The 18,158-nt window shown below is 37.2% G+C and overlaps 1 protein-coding gene and 1 long non-coding RNA gene across 2 annotated transcripts; one reads left to right on the top strand and one right to left on the bottom strand.

Moving 5' to 3' along the window:
• Nucleotides 1,443-4,372, top strand: LOC109236203. Its single transcript, XR_002069471.1, has 4 exons — nt 1,443-1,728; nt 3,195-3,264; nt 3,577-3,626; nt 3,752-4,372. It is a non-coding gene; the product is annotated as an uncharacterized LOC109236203 (long non-coding RNA).
• LOC109235472 (delta(3,5)-Delta(2,4)-dienoyl-CoA isomerase, peroxisomal) lies at nt 11,661-16,504 on the bottom strand. Its single transcript, XM_019401591.1, has 2 exons — nt 15,634-16,504; nt 11,661-12,144 (listed from the first exon to the last, which is right to left on the bottom strand). Exons 1-2 carry the CDS (start codon nt 16,265-16,267, stop codon nt 11,954-11,956), a joined length of 825 nt encoding a protein of 274 aa, XP_019257136.1. The 5' UTR covers nt 16,268-16,504; the 3' UTR covers nt 11,661-11,953.

Here is an 18,158-nt window from a genome sequence, read left to right as displayed (position 1 = left end):
TGTAGAAGCGTATCATGAGTACACCACAATGGTACCCAGTAAGTGCCAAGCCTAATCTCGGTAAAGTAGTGATGAGGTAAGGTTAAGGCCCTATTGGAATAAATAAGAAAATTGAACAGGCATATGACAGTGTGATAATGATAAACAATGGAAATAAAACTATGAAGAAATATACCAGGAATAGTTACACTGAACTAAGGCAAATAAGGAATCACGGAAGAAAACAAGGAATAATATGCTAAGGAAACAAAGCAACCAAAACACAAGTGATGCAATGGAAAAGTATTAACAAGAACCACTACCGAGGTACCGCCTCGTAGTCTCATAACACAAAACAAATCACAATATTTCTTTATATCACCGCGGAGCCTTGCATTTAGTTTTCACAATCATTTTTTCCAAAATAGCTTCCCGCGTTTTACCCCACCTTATCACACCATGTGGCTTCAAGTAGTTCCCCTACTAGCAACACGCATATCAAGCCCAATTTATCTACCGCATGCGTTTCAACCTAAATCCTTATACCACCGCATACGTATCAATATCACAACGTATCCACAAATTTCACTTCAAGTGCCCAATATCACAACTTGCCAAAGGAGTCAAGAATAATGGTGTTTCCACAATAGATAGCCCTTAGCTCAACCACAACATATACAAGAGTCTCAACAATAACAATCGAGAATGAGTAACTCAACAAGAAAGGTGTTTCGACAATTTACAACTTTCCCTCAATGTGAATCACGGCCTTTATAACTCAATACCCAATTCAACAATAAGATATTCCAAGAAATAAAGACTTCAAGTGAGGAACTCATCGGTTAAATAATAAATAAGGAATAGAGAGAACAATAACTTCAACTAAACATGTAAAGACAATTAGCAAGTAAGAGTTAAGACAAGTAATAATGATGACAACTAAAGCATATGAAGATAGACTATTGTTGATGAATATAACATATTATGGCAACTCAATTAAAATCATGAAAGGAATCTAGATAGCTAGAACCGGTCAATTACCATGTCACAACCCAAACCGCAGGGCAGCGACGAGCACCTAGTGCCTTACTCAATCGAGTACCAACGTAACATATCTTTCTTATCATACCATCATGGATAAGTGGGCTAGAAGGGCCGTCATGAGATAACTAGAATAAAACAAAAGGGAATACTCTACATAGGACGACCCAACATGGTATACAAACTTATATATGTGACATACGGGCCTATAAGACCGAAATAATCATTTATACACTCAAAACATAGGCCGACACGTCTATAAAATCATCCATATACATGACATATGTCTACACGCCTCTAAGAGTATATAAACATCATAAACGCCGGGACAAAATCCCGCCATACCAATCAATACATGTACAAAGCATATTGACCAAATAGGCAACTCCGGAGAAAGTGAGGTGTCCCAACACCTTCTGCTAAGCTGATAGCCTATGTGGGTCACACATCTGTTGCACACCTCCCAGGTACTAATCCATTGTAAACACATATGCGATTGTATAATAAGTTTTGCGATGGTAATTTCACTACTGAACCCTCAAGTATTAAACCCTACTCTCTTTCTCTCTCATTTCTGTCTATCTACTCTAAAACGAAAGCAAAAGACAAAAGAAAAAAACATAGAAAAATAAAATAGAAAGGCTTGCACACTCAACTTACCTTGCTCGAACGATTCACACCCAAGTGCTCGATTTCCCCACTCATCTGGTATGTATTTTCACCCATCCTCTTATTAAGGTCTTTCATATTTCCATTTTTTTGCCTTACTCGCCTCATTTTCTCTTTTCTCCATGGCACCCGTCCTCCTCTACCTTGAATCTTTGTTTCTGGTATTGGGCATTTAATTTGGGAGTAAATACTTGTTGTGGTTCAATCAAAATTAGGGGGGTTAGAGTTAGGGTTAATAGTTTGAGTATGGGTGTTAGTAATTGTTTGAAATACACAGTGGGTTTGATGGGTGGTTAATGTGATCGATAATGGCTAAGGCTGCCAATGAGGAAGGGTTATACTTTGATTTTTCTAAGTTAGGTGCATCAAAATAGTAATTTCTCATTGCAAATTTATCTTTACTATTTTTTTAAGTGCTTTCATTTGTTTTTATCTAAATCAAATAATTGTATTTCTAAAAATCGGGCAATTGTTACTGATGGTTAGAAGGAAGGACTAATTAATGAGAGACAAAGGGACACTTAAAACTATTTGTTGATTAGCATGGTTAGCATATGTTATTTGTTTATGCTACAAATTGTAAAATAAAACTATGGGTCATGGACTGATATATGTTTTGGCCGAGTGACCACTTATGTCAGAAGCTCTATTTTATTTGGATTAGACACAATAAATTTTATGTCTGTACAAGGATAAATACAATCCTTAATAGTGAGCGCTTGAACGATTGATATTGAAATTTCAATAAATTTTACTATCAATTAATCTTTATCTTCAGCCAGGTGTAGCATGTTGGGGCCTTGAACGCACAACTTTTTACTCTTTTCTTATTTGTAATAACAAAACAACTTAGTAAGTGTTATAAATATATTATATTATAGATGTTCATTTAGTACTCCGTAATAAATAATCTTCCTAAAGAACCTTATCCATATGGGACTCCGCCGTAAATATATTTATTTATTTAGTATTCTATTGGAAATAAGCCTCCTGAAGAAGTTTATCACTTCGGTACTCCATTATGGATAAATATTACCCCGGGTAGAAGATTATCCATACCTGGTACAATAAGCTTATCCTTTCGATACTCCGTTATGGATAAATATTATCCCCAGTAGAAGATTGTCCATACTTGGTACAATAAGCTTATCCTTTCGATACTCTGTTATAGATAAAATTACCACTAGTAGAAGATTATCCATACTTGGTACAATAAGCTTATCCTTTTAGTACTCCGTTATGAATAAATATTACCATCGGTAGAAGATTATCCATACCTGGTACAATAATTTTATTCTTTCGGTACTCCGTTATGGATAAACATTACTCTCGGTAGAAGATTATCTATATCTGCTACAGTAGCAACTTACATAGCAGCTTGCAGTAGCAGCTTACACAGCAGCTTCATTTCTTCTATAAATAGAGGAGATTTCAGTTCATTATGTACATCAGTTTGAAGTTGAATAATATATCAGTTTCTCTCTATACTTGTCTTTACTTTGCAGTCTTTATTTTATAACACGTTATCAGCACGAGACTCTGCCATCTCGAGCAAATACTTTGAAAGCATCAGAGGTACGAACTTTCTATTTCTAAATAATGTCAAATCTTTCTAAACTTGAATTTGTAGCCCTAGATATATCAGGCAAAAGCTACAGGTCTTGGGTGTTTGATACTGAAATTCATCTTGATGCGATGGGTCTAGTAGACACCATCAAGGATAAAAATCAATCATCAAACCAAGACCGTGCCAAAGCAATGATATTCCTACACCATCACCTTGATGAAGGCCTGAAAATGGAATATCTCACTATTAATGATCTAGTCATACTGTGGAATAATTTGAAAGATAGATATGACCACCTGAAGATGCTCGTTCTTCTACAGGCACGTTATGATTGGACTTATCTAAGGCTACAAGAATTTTAAATCTATCAGTGAGTACAAATCTGTTATGTTCAGAATTATTTCTCAATTGCAATTATGTGGTGATAATATTATTGATTATGATATGTTGGAGAACACTTTCACCGCTTTTCATGCCTCGAATATGCTCTTGCAGCAGCAATATCGAGAGATGGGATTCAATAAATATTCTGGACTTATCTCACATCTTCTTATAGCCGAGAAACATAATGGGCTATTAATGTAAAACCATGAAAGCCGACCTACTGGTTCTTATCCATTCCCTGAAGTGAATGAGACGATCTTCCACCAAGCTACGCGTGAACGAGGTCGTGTCTCCAGTCGTGGTCATGGCCGTGGTTGGGGAAGAAACTCTAATCATGGTAATAATAATGCACCAAAGAACCCTCGTCACCACCAGCAGTGAAAAGGGAAGGAATAAAAGCATGAAGCGGTGCAAGCAACAAATGCAGAAAATGCATGCTATAGATGTGGAGGAAAAGGGCACTGGTCATGTACCTGTCGTACGCCAAAGCACTTGGTTGAGCTTTATCAAGCCTCTCTGAAGAAGACAGAGAAAAATGCTGAAGCAAATTTTATTTCTGAAGATAATTTGGACTTCATGCATTTGGATGTAGCTAATTACTTTGCACTCCCAGAATAAGAAACAAGTCATGTGAGCGGTGATGAATCTGTAGAAATATAATTATTTTAATTTGTATTGCTTGTAGTAGATAGTATGGTTATGTAATTGTTGTACATAAGTAAAAGTTGTGCTTTGATAATGATGTTTACTATCATATTTATTTATTTTTATGTCATTTTGAAGAATATGGATATTCCTCAAATTATGTTTGGATCAAAGACCAATCATGAAGGTAATTGTGTAATTGATAGTGGAACAACTCATGCCATATTCAAAGATCAGAAATATTTTTCTTATCTGCATAAGGAAAAATTCAATAATTTCTGGTAATATAAGTTTGATTGAAGGCTCCGGAAGAGCTACTATATTTCTATCTAAGGGAAGAAAACTTATTATAGATAATGCATTATTCTCCTACAAGTCCCAAAGAAACTTGTTGAGATTTATAGATATGCACCGAAATGGGTATCATGTTGAGACGATAGATGAAATGAATATGGAATATCTTTGTATTACGAAGAATGTTTCTGGCCAGAAGTGCATTGTAGAAAAGTTATCAAACTTTATCTTCTGGCTTATACTATTCAAAGATTAGTACAGTTGAAGCACACTCTATCGTAAACCAGAAGTTTACTGATTCAAATATTTTTGTGCTTTGGCATGGCCGTTTGGGCCATCCTGGATCAATAATGATGAGACAAATTACTGAAAATTCGAGTGGGCATCCATTAAAGAACCTGAAGATCCTTAAAAATAATGAAATTTATTCTGATGCTTGTTATCAAGGCAAAATGATCACTAGACCATCACCAATGAAAGTTGTCATTGAATCCCCTGCCTTTTTAGAACGTATACATGGGGATATATGTGGACCTATTCACCCACCAAGTGGGTTGTTCAGACATTTTATGGTCCTAATAGATGCATCTTCAAGATGGTCTCATGCGTGCCTACTATCATCTTGCATCCTGGCGTTTGCAAAAATATTAGCCCAAGTCATTGATTAAGGGGACAATTCCCAGATTATCCTATAAAGGCTATTCGCCTTGATAATGCTGGAAAATTCTCATCTCAAGCTTTTGGTGATTATTGTCTATTAGTTGGGATAAAAGTTGAACATCCTATTGCTTATATTCATACTCAAAATGGCCTTGCAGAGTCATTTATTAAACGCCTGCAATTGATAGCAAAACCACTACTTATGAAAATAAAATTACCCACTACTGTTTGGGGCCATTATTTCTTTCATGCAGCATTACTTATCCGTCTCAGACTGACACATTATAATAAATATTCTTCGTCACAATTAGTTTTTGGTCATGAACCAAATATTGCCCATATACGAATTTTTAGATGTGTTGTATATGTGCCAGTAGCACCACCACAACGCAGTAAGATGGGACCATAGAGAAGGATAGGAATATAGGTTGGGTTTGAATCACCCTCTATTATTCGCTATCTTGAACCATTGACAGGAGATTTATTTACTACTCGATTTGCAGATTGTCGGTATGATGAAACAAATTTTCCACAATTAGGGGGAGAGAAAAAGGAATCAAAAGAAAAATTGTGTGGAAAGTTTCATCATTATCTCATTTTGATCCACGTACCTCTATATGTAATCAAGAGGTCCAGAAGATCATCCATTTACAAAATATAGCACATCAAATGCCAAACGCGGTTACTGAGTTGAAAAGGATAACTAAGTCACATATCTGTGCAGAGAATGTGCCTATCCAAATTGATGTCCCAGCAGGACCATCTACTAGCATGAGAGCTAATGAACCTAAAGCACGCCTGAAGCGTGGTAGGCCTTTGGGTTCTAAAGATCGAAATCCTCGAAAAAGAAAATCGACAAATGATCAAAACGATACTATGAAGGGATCTCCCAAAGAGACCCAAGATCTGATTCGTTCTAAGATTCTTGAAAAAATCAATGAACCCGAAGCTCAAGTGAGTGAGGAACTTTTAATAAGTTCTACCGGTGATGGGATTAACTTGAATCGATCTCAAATAGTGGTGGATAGTATTTTTGCATAAATGTTGCACTTAATATTATGCAAGATAGTGAGAATCTTGAACCCCGATCTGTCGAAGAATGTCGACAAAGATCGGATTGGCCAAAATGGAAAGAGGCAATTCAATATGAATTGAACGTACTTGCTAGAAAAGAGGTCTTTGGACCAGTAGTCTAAACACTTGCTGGTATAAAAACAGTTGGTCATAAATGGGTTTTTGGGCAAAAAAGGAATGATAAAAATGAAATTGAAAGATAGAAAGCTCGCCTTTTTGCACAAGGATTCTCACAACGACCTGGAGTGTAAGTTCACCGCTGAGCCAGGGGAAGTGGGCGTAGATGTGAGGCTTGACTCACAGGTCATCCTAAGTAGAGGCAGCTTCAAGTACCTTGGGTCGGTTATCCAGGCGGGAGGGGAGATCGATGAGTATGTCACACACCGTATTGGGGTAGGATGGATGAAGTAGAGGTTAGCATTTGGAGTCCTGTGTGACAAGAGAGTGTCATCGATACTCAAAGGTAAGTTCTATAAAACGGTGGTTAGACCGGCCATGATGTTAAGGGCTGAGTGTTGACCTGTTAAAAACTCACATATCCAGAAGATGAAAGTAGCAGAAATGAGGATGTTGAGGTGGATATGCGGGCACACTAGGATGGATAAGATTAGGAATGATGATATTCAGGAGAAGGTGCGCGTGGCTCCCATTGATGACAAGATGCGGGAAGCGAGGCTCGGATGGTTCGGGCATGTACATAGGAGAAGCCCAGATGCCCCAGTATAGAGGTGTGAGCGGTTGGTTGTGGATGGAATGAGAAAAGGTAGAGGGCGGCCTAAGAAGTATTGGGAGAGGTGATCAGGCAGGACATGGTGAGGCTTCAGATTTTCGAGGACACGGCACTTGATAGGAAGATGTGGAGGCCGAGTATTAGGGTTGTAGGGTAGGAGGTTTGCCTTACTTCGTACCGTTGTGAGACTAGTCTAGTAGGGTTTTTGTCTAAGATAGCTAGTGGGAATGTGGTGTCTTACTAATTCGCTTTTCAGTGCCGGACCTATTTACTAGCTATCGCTTTTGCTTTGCATCTTTCTTCTGGATTTCATGTTGTTCCTACTTTTCCTATAATTTATGTGGTGATACTGATATTATCTCCTTTTGTCTTTTTGCCCTCTTGAGCCGAGGATCTACCGGAAACAGCCTCTACCCCTTCGGGGTAAGGGTAAGGTCTGCGTACACACTACCCTCCCAAGACCCCACTAGTGGGATTTCACTGGGTCGTTATTGTTGTTGTTGTATATTCACCTGTTATGGATGCCATAACATTTCGATATCTCATCAGTTTAGCACTACATGAAAAGCTTGAAATATATCTAATGGATGTAGTTACAGCTTATCTGTACGGTTCACTTGATAATAAAATTTATATGAAAATCCCTGAAGGATTTAAAATGTCTGAAGCAAATTCAAAATCTCAGGAAATGTATTCAATCCTATTACAAAGATCTTTGTACGGTTTAAAGTAATCTGGTGGCATGTGGTATAATCACCTTAGTGAATATTTGCTGAAAGAGGGTTACATAAATGATGTTATTTGTCCATGTATATTTATAAAGAAATGATATCAGAATTTGTTATAATTGCAGTTTATGTTGACAACATAAATCTTGTTGGAACTCCAGAAGAGCTCCAAAAGGCAATTGAATATCTTAAGAAAGAATTTGAGATGAAAGATCCTGGAAAGACAAAACTTTTTCTTGGTCTGCAAATTGAACATTTAGCAGACGAATTTTTATCTGCCTATACATAAAGGGTCTTAAAACGCTTTTACATGGACAAAGCGTACCCATTAAATACACTAATGGTTGTTGATCACTTGAAGTGAATAAGGATCTATTCTGACCTCCAGAAGAGGATGAGGAACTCCTTGGCCCTGAAAAACCTTATTTTAGTGCGATTGGTGCGCTTATGTATCTTGCTAATGCTACAAGGCATGACATAGCATTTTCTATTAATTTACTAGCAAGATATAGCTCCTCTCCTACATGGAGACATTAGAATGGGATTAAGCATATATTATGATATTTAAAGGGAACTCTTGATATGGGTTTATGTTATGATAACAAAGGTAGTGCAGATCTTGTTGGTTATGCAAATGCAGGTTATTTATCTGATCCACATAAAGCTCGATCTATGACCAGGTACGTGTTTACATATGGAGGTACTGTCATATCATGGCGCTCCACAAAGCAATCTATTGTTGCTACTTCTTTAAATCATGTTGAGATAATAGCTATTCATGAAGCAAGTAGGGAATGCGTATGGTTGAGATCAGTGATTCATTTTATTCAAGGAAAATGTGATTTGGAATGTGATAAAAGATCCACAATTTTAAACGAAGGCAATGTTGCATGCATAGCCCAATTAAAGGGAGGATTTATAAAAGGAGATAGAACGAAGCACATTTCACCAAAATTATTCTACACACATGATCTTCAGAAAAATGATGACATTGATGTGCAACAAATCCGTTCGAGTGACAATCCAGCAGATTTATTCACTAAATCTTTGCCAACATCAACTTTTGAGAAGATGGTATACAAGATTGGAATGCGAAGACTCAAATATTTGAAATAAGGTTTTTACCAGGGGGAGTAAAATACACGCTATACTCTTTTCCCTTACTAAGATTTTTCCCACAGGGTTTTTCTTATAAGGTTTTTAATGAGACAACTAGTTATGCGTATTACTAAAATATGTGCTCGTTTTTCTTCACTAGGATTTTTTCCCACGGGGTTTTTGCTAGTAAGGTTTTAATGAGGCACATTATCTTTTAATGAACATCCAAGGAGGAGTGTTATAAATATATTATATTATGGATGTTCATTTAGTACTCCATTGTAAATAAGCTTCCTGAAGATATCCATATGGGACTCCACCGTAAATATATTTATCTATTTAGTACTCTATTGGAAATAAGCCTACTGAAGAAGTTTATCACTTCGGTACTCCGTTATGGATAAACATTACCCCCGATAGAAGATTATTCATACCTGGTACAATAAGCTCATCCTTTCGATACTCCATTATGGATAAACATTACCCCCAGAAGATTATCCATACCTGGTACAATAAGCTTATCCTTTCGGTACTCCGTTATAGATAAACATTACCACCGGTAGAATTTCATCCATACCCGTTACAATAAACTTATCCTTTCGGTACTCCGTTATGGATAAACATTACCACCAGGAGAAAATTATCCATACATGGTACAATAAGCTTATCCTTTCGGTACTCTATTATGGATAAACATTACCCCCGTTAGAAGCTTATCTATATCTGGTACATTAGTAGCTTACACAGCAGCTTGCAGTAGCAGCGTACACGGCAGCTTCCTTTATTCTATAAATAGAGGAGATTTCAATTCTTATGTACATCAGTTTAAAATTGAATAATATATCAGTTTCTCTCTATACTTGTCTTTACTTTACCGTCTTTATTTTATAACAGTAACAATTTTAACTCTAACTGTCACTTTCCGTTAATCCTCTCAAAGTTCTATTTTTCTTTGGGCAAAGGTCCAAATTTTGTGTGGAATATACCATTTAGAACAAATTTACTCCGGTAAAAAATATCGTATTTTTACCTTCGGTGTTACCGAAATGTCTTAATTTTGCGCTTCAAGGCTAACAACAGCATAAACGACAAATTTAATCATTCATAACGTTCAAGGACAAATCCGGATCATTCGCAAAGTACAGAGGAAAATCTCTAAATCCTAAACAGTTCATTTAAATCCTAATGAAAGGTAATTAAGAGCCCGTTTGGACATAAGAAATTTTTTTCTTTTTTTCAAAAAGTTTTCACTTTTTTTCGAAATTAGTATTTTTTTTCATAAAATTTCCAATTTCACTTGAAGATTCATTTTGGAAATTTTCGAAAATTTGAAAAACTCCAAAAAGCTATTTTTCAAATTTTCACGCAAATCACTCACAAAACTTCAAAAGCAACCCAGAATTATATTCATGTCCAAACACAACTCTAATTCATATGCCATTTTCACTTGAAAAAAGTTTTCACCATATTTTGAAATTTTACAATTATTATGTCCAACGCCCACTAAGTGTCCCTAACTATGAATGACCTATAAAAGAAAAAAAAATGCATGCCAGAGTACATCAATTTAATTAATTGAATGTGAGGATTTTTTTCTTTAATTCTAACTTAATTATGATAATTTATTGTCTTTCTACATTTATTACATGACTTATCCAAAACCAAATTTCGAATAGTTCCGATGTCGTATTGTAGGAAATCTTTAAGTTAAACAACAATACATTATTTGCTTCTAGGTAGGATTGAAGTAAAATAGTTTGCCTTTTAACTCTCCGAGTGATCCGGATTTGCCCTTAAAGTTACTAATAATCTAAATTTACCCTTTATGCTGCTGCTCTTAGGCCAGAATGGCAAATTTGAGTCATTTTGGTAACAGCAGGGGTAAAAAGAAGATATGTTTTTAACGGAGAATAAATTTTTCTAAATCGTATAAACCAAGATATATTTGAGCCTTTAGTCTTTTCTTTTAGAAAAACACGAGGCACTGCAAATAACAATTTAAAGGAAAAAAAGAAGAGGAAAAACTCATCAAAGATAGCAAATTGACAAGATTAGCGTTGCCGCTGTGCCTTTATCTGTACGGAATAGGGATGGTTTCCCATCTTTTCCTGTTCTGCATTCATAGGACAGAATCAAATGCAGTAACATGTTACGAAACGCAACCTCATTGCTCTCTCCACTGCCCCTCTCTATCTCTGTCCTCCTTTTTCGTTATTTTGCTCCTTTGGACCAAATGTTCTCTTCTTTCCGCACACACGAATGTTTTTTTTTTCTTTTCTTCAGCAGAAAAGTGACCAGTTTTACTCTAAACTAGATGACAAGAGAGACTGCAATTTCACCAGAAGATTGCGCAGTATTGTCCCGTGATGGATGTATTAAAGGAAGCACATCCTGAAACAACAATAAAATAATAGACCTGTTTAATAAACACACACTTAACTGAAATAACCTCTAAATATTATATCAAATATTCGTAATCTTATTCATGGCCAAACGGCTTAACTAGAAGACAAACATAATTCATAGAAGACCCAAAAGATTACACACCACTCCCTCGCCGAGGCATTGACAAAGGAACAACAGGACAACTCTGTTATCAACCACATGAGACTTCTTGCCATACTAGGCAAGTGCAGTTGACTGTTTACTGCAAGCCGGACTATGCATGTGATTTAGAGCTGGACATTGGTGTTGTTGAGATGTCATTTTTCACAATTCCCTAAGTTCCATGTGAACTAGGTCATATAATGACGATACATATGCTGCAACATTTGTACGATGTAGCAGAACGTTGAAAAAAAAAAGTTCTAGGTGATTTTTCCATATGATATGATATGATTTTGTGGGCTTACAAGAAGTACAATAACAAGACAGAAATGTTACAATAACAAGACAGAAATGTTCAAGTCGACCACAACCATACTAGAAGCTCTAACAAAAGCTAAAGCTTCATAAAGCAGACAACCACTTATACATCATTGTGTGTCTTATCAATCTCGTCCCTCGACTAACAGACAGTCTTATTCAGTCACATGCAGCTCTATTAACCCTTTCAAACTCCATCAATGTCATCATTTACAAAAACTAGAGTTTGGCAAATCTAGGTTTTCTTTTCTCATTATGTGCTGAAATTGCTTCTTTCAAGTCATCTGATAAAAGGACACCAGAATTCCATGTGGCAACATAATCTAGGCCTTGTTCCACTGTCAAATCCCTACTTTTCAGCAACACGGCTTTTGTTCCAATAACAGCGAGTGGAGACTTTGCAGCTATTTCTGCAATTTAAGAAAAAGTATCAATAACATATTAGCCAGCAATACTTTCAAACCCTCCTCTTTGATGAAGAACCACAAATACTGTAAAATCCACCAGTACATATAAATATTTCTTTTGGTCAAGTACTGTAAAAGAACAATGTTATGCACAAGATACCAATATCAATTCCAAGAAAGCAAGAACTATGCAGCTAAACGAACTTTGACAATATAAAATCCACCAGTACATATAAATAATTCTTTTTGGCCAAGTATTGTAAAAGATCAATGTCATAGTAATTATGCACACCAATATCAATTCCAAGAAATCAAGAACTATGCAGCTAAAAGACTAATTCACCAATGCTAGAGAGAATTGAGGAGGAGAAACAAGAAATAAACTACTTAGTAAAAGGCCCGGTAAACGACAAACCCTTGTGGTCCAGCCCTTCCCCGGACCCCGTGCACAGCGGGAGCTTAGTGCACCAGGCTGCCCTTTAAAAGGCCTGGTAAGTTACCAAAAGCTCATGGTGGAAACAATTGAGTGGAGGAATAACCTATTTTACAAGAACATGACTGACAGCTCACATTTTACTTAAGCAAGGAACAAAATCAGATATGCAAAGATATACACTAATGACACCAGTTCAAATCTCTGCCACACACCATGGTATGCCAAGGTCCTATGACCTTCCATTTCAGGTAAAGAAGGCAGTGTAATTCCAGCCTTAAGTGTTTTCTAATTAAAGACCGCCTACATTAGATTTGAGAAAGGCATAAGTTAACTGACACATACTACCATATTAAACCAATGTCAGTAGTGTACACGGAGAAGGAAAGAAAGTAGGATAGAAGATCTGAATCGCCTTGGATCTCTAGTTTGTTCGACTTTAACTTTTTCAATCTTCAATTCCCCATTTTTATAAAGTTTTCATATGAAACAGATATGGCAAATCACATTTTTGCGTCCCTTGTTTTACTGTTTTATCTCACAAAGACCCTTGTGAATCCAAAAGCCAATTCCAACTATCTTCTTCAGCAGTGACAAATCAATAAAGTTTCACCAAAAAACATATAAAAGAAGATCATTCAGAAGTCAATGCTTCTATGTTGACAGGTTAAACAATCAAAGAGACATGAGTGATCGAGCCTTACCTACATGCCTTTTTCAATGTTAGACTCAGGAACACTCCCCGCAACTTTGCACAAGTGTGTCGGTGTCGATTCTCATCACTCAAGCATGAGAATAAGCAAAGCGCTGAATCAAAAGTTTAACTTACTATTTCCCAAATGAGAGATGCAGGGTCAAGTTATACTCATACAACAACAGCAGCTATGCATCAATTAGACGTCAAGGCTATATGAATCCTCACTGTCCGTGTTGCTTCATTTAAGCTCATCGCAGTCCAATATTATAATAAGAATTGCCCAGTTGTACTCATAAACTTGTAAAAAGTTCTGGTCGGAGGAGAAGATGAAGCTTAGCCTAAATAGCTAAAGCTGCTCCAAAGTGAGCCTAGGCCAGAATAACACTTACATTGTTCCATATGACGTAGGAATTCAAGCAGGTACGCATACTTTTTGTGCTCTTTTGATGTGAATTCAAGTGATACATAATGCGAATAATAAGCCATGGATATAGATAGATATGGTTTGTCAAATAGCTCTTGAAAATAAAGTTGCCTCTAGTAGGGAAATGCTTGCAACAGAGCTGAGCAGTTGTCTTTGTGCTGCATATGTTAAACTATGGTCGAATCTGGAGAGTATCTTCCCTCTCTCTAGAGTTGATGTATTATGATGCAAACAGAGCTGATGTATTATGATGCAAACAGTAATCCACAAAGACCTTTTATTAATGATAGTGGCGTAGGTGGTCAACCTGACATCGCAATTACAGAAAGCCCAACTTGGCAGATTGTAACACAATCTCCACGTGAAGAGTAAGCATGTGTAAGATGCTAGTAAACTGAAGGTCAATTTGCTCCAACGATAATAAGAAATGGAAAAGATTGCACTTTTATCCGTCTCTCTTCAGACATTCAAACTACTGATCTTACACAAGTAAACCGTTCCAACTTGCAGGAAAAGAACTTGAGGTCACGCTAATTAGGATAGTGAGAAACTACTATAAGCCCTCAGCCATAAGAGAAAGATGTTTACATTGAATAAGTCAAAGACTAGAATACAAGAAGAAAAATGGGAAAAGAAGTCTGAATATAAAAGTTCTATCAGTGACTATTTATCCTATAAATAAAGCTAATATAAACGGTAAAAAATGCTTCAATCAATGATTCCAACATCCGCTATAACCATAACAGATGCATCGGATGGACGTCAAGTGGTTGATATTAACATTCGCTACAAAGTTCCAAGCCCCCAGCTCGTAAGATCATGCCAATAAAGCTAATATCGTAGAGGAAACATTGAACGAGAACAATCAAAAAACAATTGCATGAGAACTAATAGCTATTGCTGGATTCTTGCTATTACAATATTTTTAAAGTCTGAGGAGTGAAGAATTATCCAATCGTGGTCAAGTGGCTAAGTTTATCATGATGGAGGAAGCAATTATTCCCATCTTAACGCAAAGATAAAGAGCAAATAACTTCATATCAGTAATGCCATTTTTCCTTATTGCTTCGCATCAAATCCATTAGGGTCCTCTTAAGCATGGAGGACGTAGAAAGACTTATAAATAAAGAAGCCATCGAGGGGGTATTGTGAATGGACAACTGCCAAGTGAGATTCAGAACCATTTATGCTTGAAGGCAATAAGATGGACAGTGTGATTCCCACCATAGCCTTGAAAATCCGGAGGTTTAATGAAGTTATAGATGGTTTCTAGTGTCGGTGCGAGCGAAAGCTCAAATTCATTAGTTACTCCCTCTGCTCCAATTTTTGTGACACTTTCGTTATTGGTCTGTTCCAAAAAGAAAAACTACATTTTTATATTTGGGAAAAGTTTGAAGTTTAAACTTTCTATTTTACCCGTAACGAGAAACTTTCACAACCACAAAAATGTTACGAAATGTTTAAGACCACAAGTTTCAAAAGTCTTTTTTTTTTTTTCTAAAATTCGTGTCGAGTCAAACTATGTCACATAAATTGGAAGGCGGGGAGTATCAGTTGAATCACTATTGAGAAGCAAAACAAATTTACATATTAGTAGTAGCTAATATTGTGGATGCCTAGATGTTGAATGGTAGTATCCTCTACCAAGTACACTCTGTTATTTTCAGTGTACAGATTTCTTAACAATCCTTTCAAAACATAAGAGGTACAATTCATAAAAGTAAGAAGCCAACCCTTTTCCCCGGATATCATGATGCGCTTAAATTTCACATGTATAGTGTACGGTCTTCAAAAATAACTTAACTTAACTAGGCATCAATCTAAAACAACAACAATTTTTTTCTTCAACCAAGAAATATTGAAGCGAAGAGGTAATGAAAAAAGGATGGAACTTTACTACAAAAAGTATTTTAGAAAAACTGAAAACGATACCCTTACCCTCAGCAACAACGTTGACACCTTCCATCAAAGCTTCTTTAGAAGTAAAAACCTTAGAGACCAAGCCCAAATCTTTAGCTTCGGAAGCCGTAAACCTGCGACCAGTTAAAGCCAACTCCATTGCATTCCCAAACCCAACAATACTCGGAAGCCTCTGAAGTGTCCCGAGATCAGCCGTAATTGCTAAATCCACCTCTTTCACCGAGAAAAATGTATCAGAACAACAATACCTAATATCACACGCCGTAATTATGTCAATAGCACCACCAATACATGCGCCGTGGACGGCAGTGATTACCGGCTTACTGCAACTCTCTAAGGCACTAACAGCCTCTTGCAGGAACTTGATATGTCGCCGGAGCTTCACGACGTTGCGGCCGTGATCAGAGGCGTGGGTTTCTTTTAAACCGTCAGATAGCGTTTGAAGGTCGATGCCGGAACAGAAGTGCTTGCCGGAGCCGGCGAGGATGATGACGGCGACATCGGGGTTGTGATCGAGTGAGGAGATGGCTTTGGGGAATTCAGTGAAGAAGTCACGTGACAGAGCGTTGAGCTGGCCGGGTCGGTTTAGATACAAGTAATAGACCTGAGAATTTGGGGATTTTTGTGTGATTTTCAGTGATTTGTATTCCATTGTTTGTGCAGTACAAGAAGATTGATACTAACTAAAAGGGGAGATGGATTGAAACGATGAGTTAGGCTCAGCGAGAGGTGCCTATTTTGGACTGTTTATATAAAAACAAAATATTCAATTAGCTTCGTTCACACTACGTGAACGTTTACTTTCTTCATTAGTGCAACAAGTAAAATCTCACAAATAGAGTACGGAGAAACTAGTGTATACGGAGGCCTTATACCTAGCTGGTGAAGATGGAATGACTATGTTTGAAGACCTTAAAAATGAGAAGCAGCACAGAGTATAACTCTATGAATAAGAAAATACAAGACTAATTATTAATGCAACTGGTATGGCAAAGAAATATGTTCAACTACCCACTAACTTTCTACTCTAATTATTGATCTCCACACTCTCCTATCAAGAGTCATATCCTTCGTAAGATGAAGTTGCACCATGTCCGACCTTGCCATAATACTTCTTAGGTCTATCTCTACCTCTCTTTAGGCCCACAAAGGCCAATCTCTCACACCTCCTCACGGGGCATCTGCGCCTCTGCTCTTCACATGCTCATACCATCTTAACCTCAATACTCGCATCTTATCCTCCACGGGGGCCACTCCAACCATGTCCCGAAAAAGATCATTCCTACTTTTATCTCTCCCGATGCCCGCACATCATCTCAGCATCTTCATTTTCGCTACTTTCATTTGCTGGACACAAAAGTTCTTAACTGGCCAACACTCTGTCTCATACAACATAGTAGGTCTAACCACCACTCTGTAGAACTTGCCTTTAAGTCTAAGCGGCATATTCTTATCACATAAAATACCAGATACAAGCCTCTATTTCATCCATCCAGTTCCAATACCACATCCTTGTTAATCTTTCCATTATCTTGAATTACTGACCCTAGGTATTTAAAACTTCTTTTCTTGGGAAGAACTTGAATGTCAAGGTTCACTTCCATGTCTGCTTCATGACTCATGTCATTGAATTTGCACTCCAAGTATTCTGTTTTGGTCTTGCTCAACTTGAAACATTTTGACTCTATGGTCTATTTTCAAACCTCTAGCCTCGCATTAATACTGTCTCGCGTCTCGTCGGACAGTACTATGTCATTTACAAATAATATGCACCATGACACCTCCCTTGAATGTGACGCGTAAGTACGTCCATCGTCTAGGCGAATAAAAACGGGCTAAGATTTGATCCCTAGTACAACCCCATCACAACTAGAGAGTATTTCGAGTCTCCTCCCATAATCCTCACCCGGTTCTTAGCTCCATCATAATGTTCTTAAACACCCTAGTATATTGTCACGGCCCAAATTCCACCAAAGGGGTCGTGATGTGTTCCCAAATTCAAACCTTAAGATGACGTGATGGCACTTAGTCTCTAAGACTAGGTAAACCTAACACATGCTGAGTTAGTAACAGAATTGAACTATTTAATCATTAAATCATAAACCAGTAATTGACATATATAACTTCAACGGCAAACAGTTATACATTTTCCAAAACCGGTAGTACGGAGTCATAATCTCTACTGAAATACACTAGAATTTCTAAATACTAATTGTTTCGATTTACAATTTAACAGTAGCATAAGGAAGTACGATGGTGACTCCGAGGCTTGCGAGCGCCAACCTGATATACCTTGAAGTCTTCGTCGCGCAGACGCAACTCTCAACATCACGATCAGAAATACCTGGATCTGCAAAAAAATGTGCAGAAGCGTAGCATGAGTACACCACAACGGTACCCAGTAAGTATCAAGCCTAACCTCGGTAAAGTAGTGACGAGGTCAGGCCAAGACAGCTACTAGACATAGAAACATGTACAAGATATGCATGAAGCTAACAATGGAAAGAACATCATTATAAGGCTAACGGCAGAAAGATTATTGA

The sequence above is a fragment of the Nicotiana attenuata genome, chromosome 12, assembly GCF_001879085.1.
Source record: "Nicotiana attenuata strain UT chromosome 12, NIATTr2, whole genome shotgun sequence".
Lineage (NCBI taxonomy): Eukaryota > Viridiplantae > Streptophyta > Magnoliopsida > Solanales > Solanaceae > Nicotiana > Nicotiana attenuata.
The sequence above is the reverse complement of the archived record's forward strand: the minus strand, read 5'-3'. Positions and strand labels throughout refer to the sequence as shown.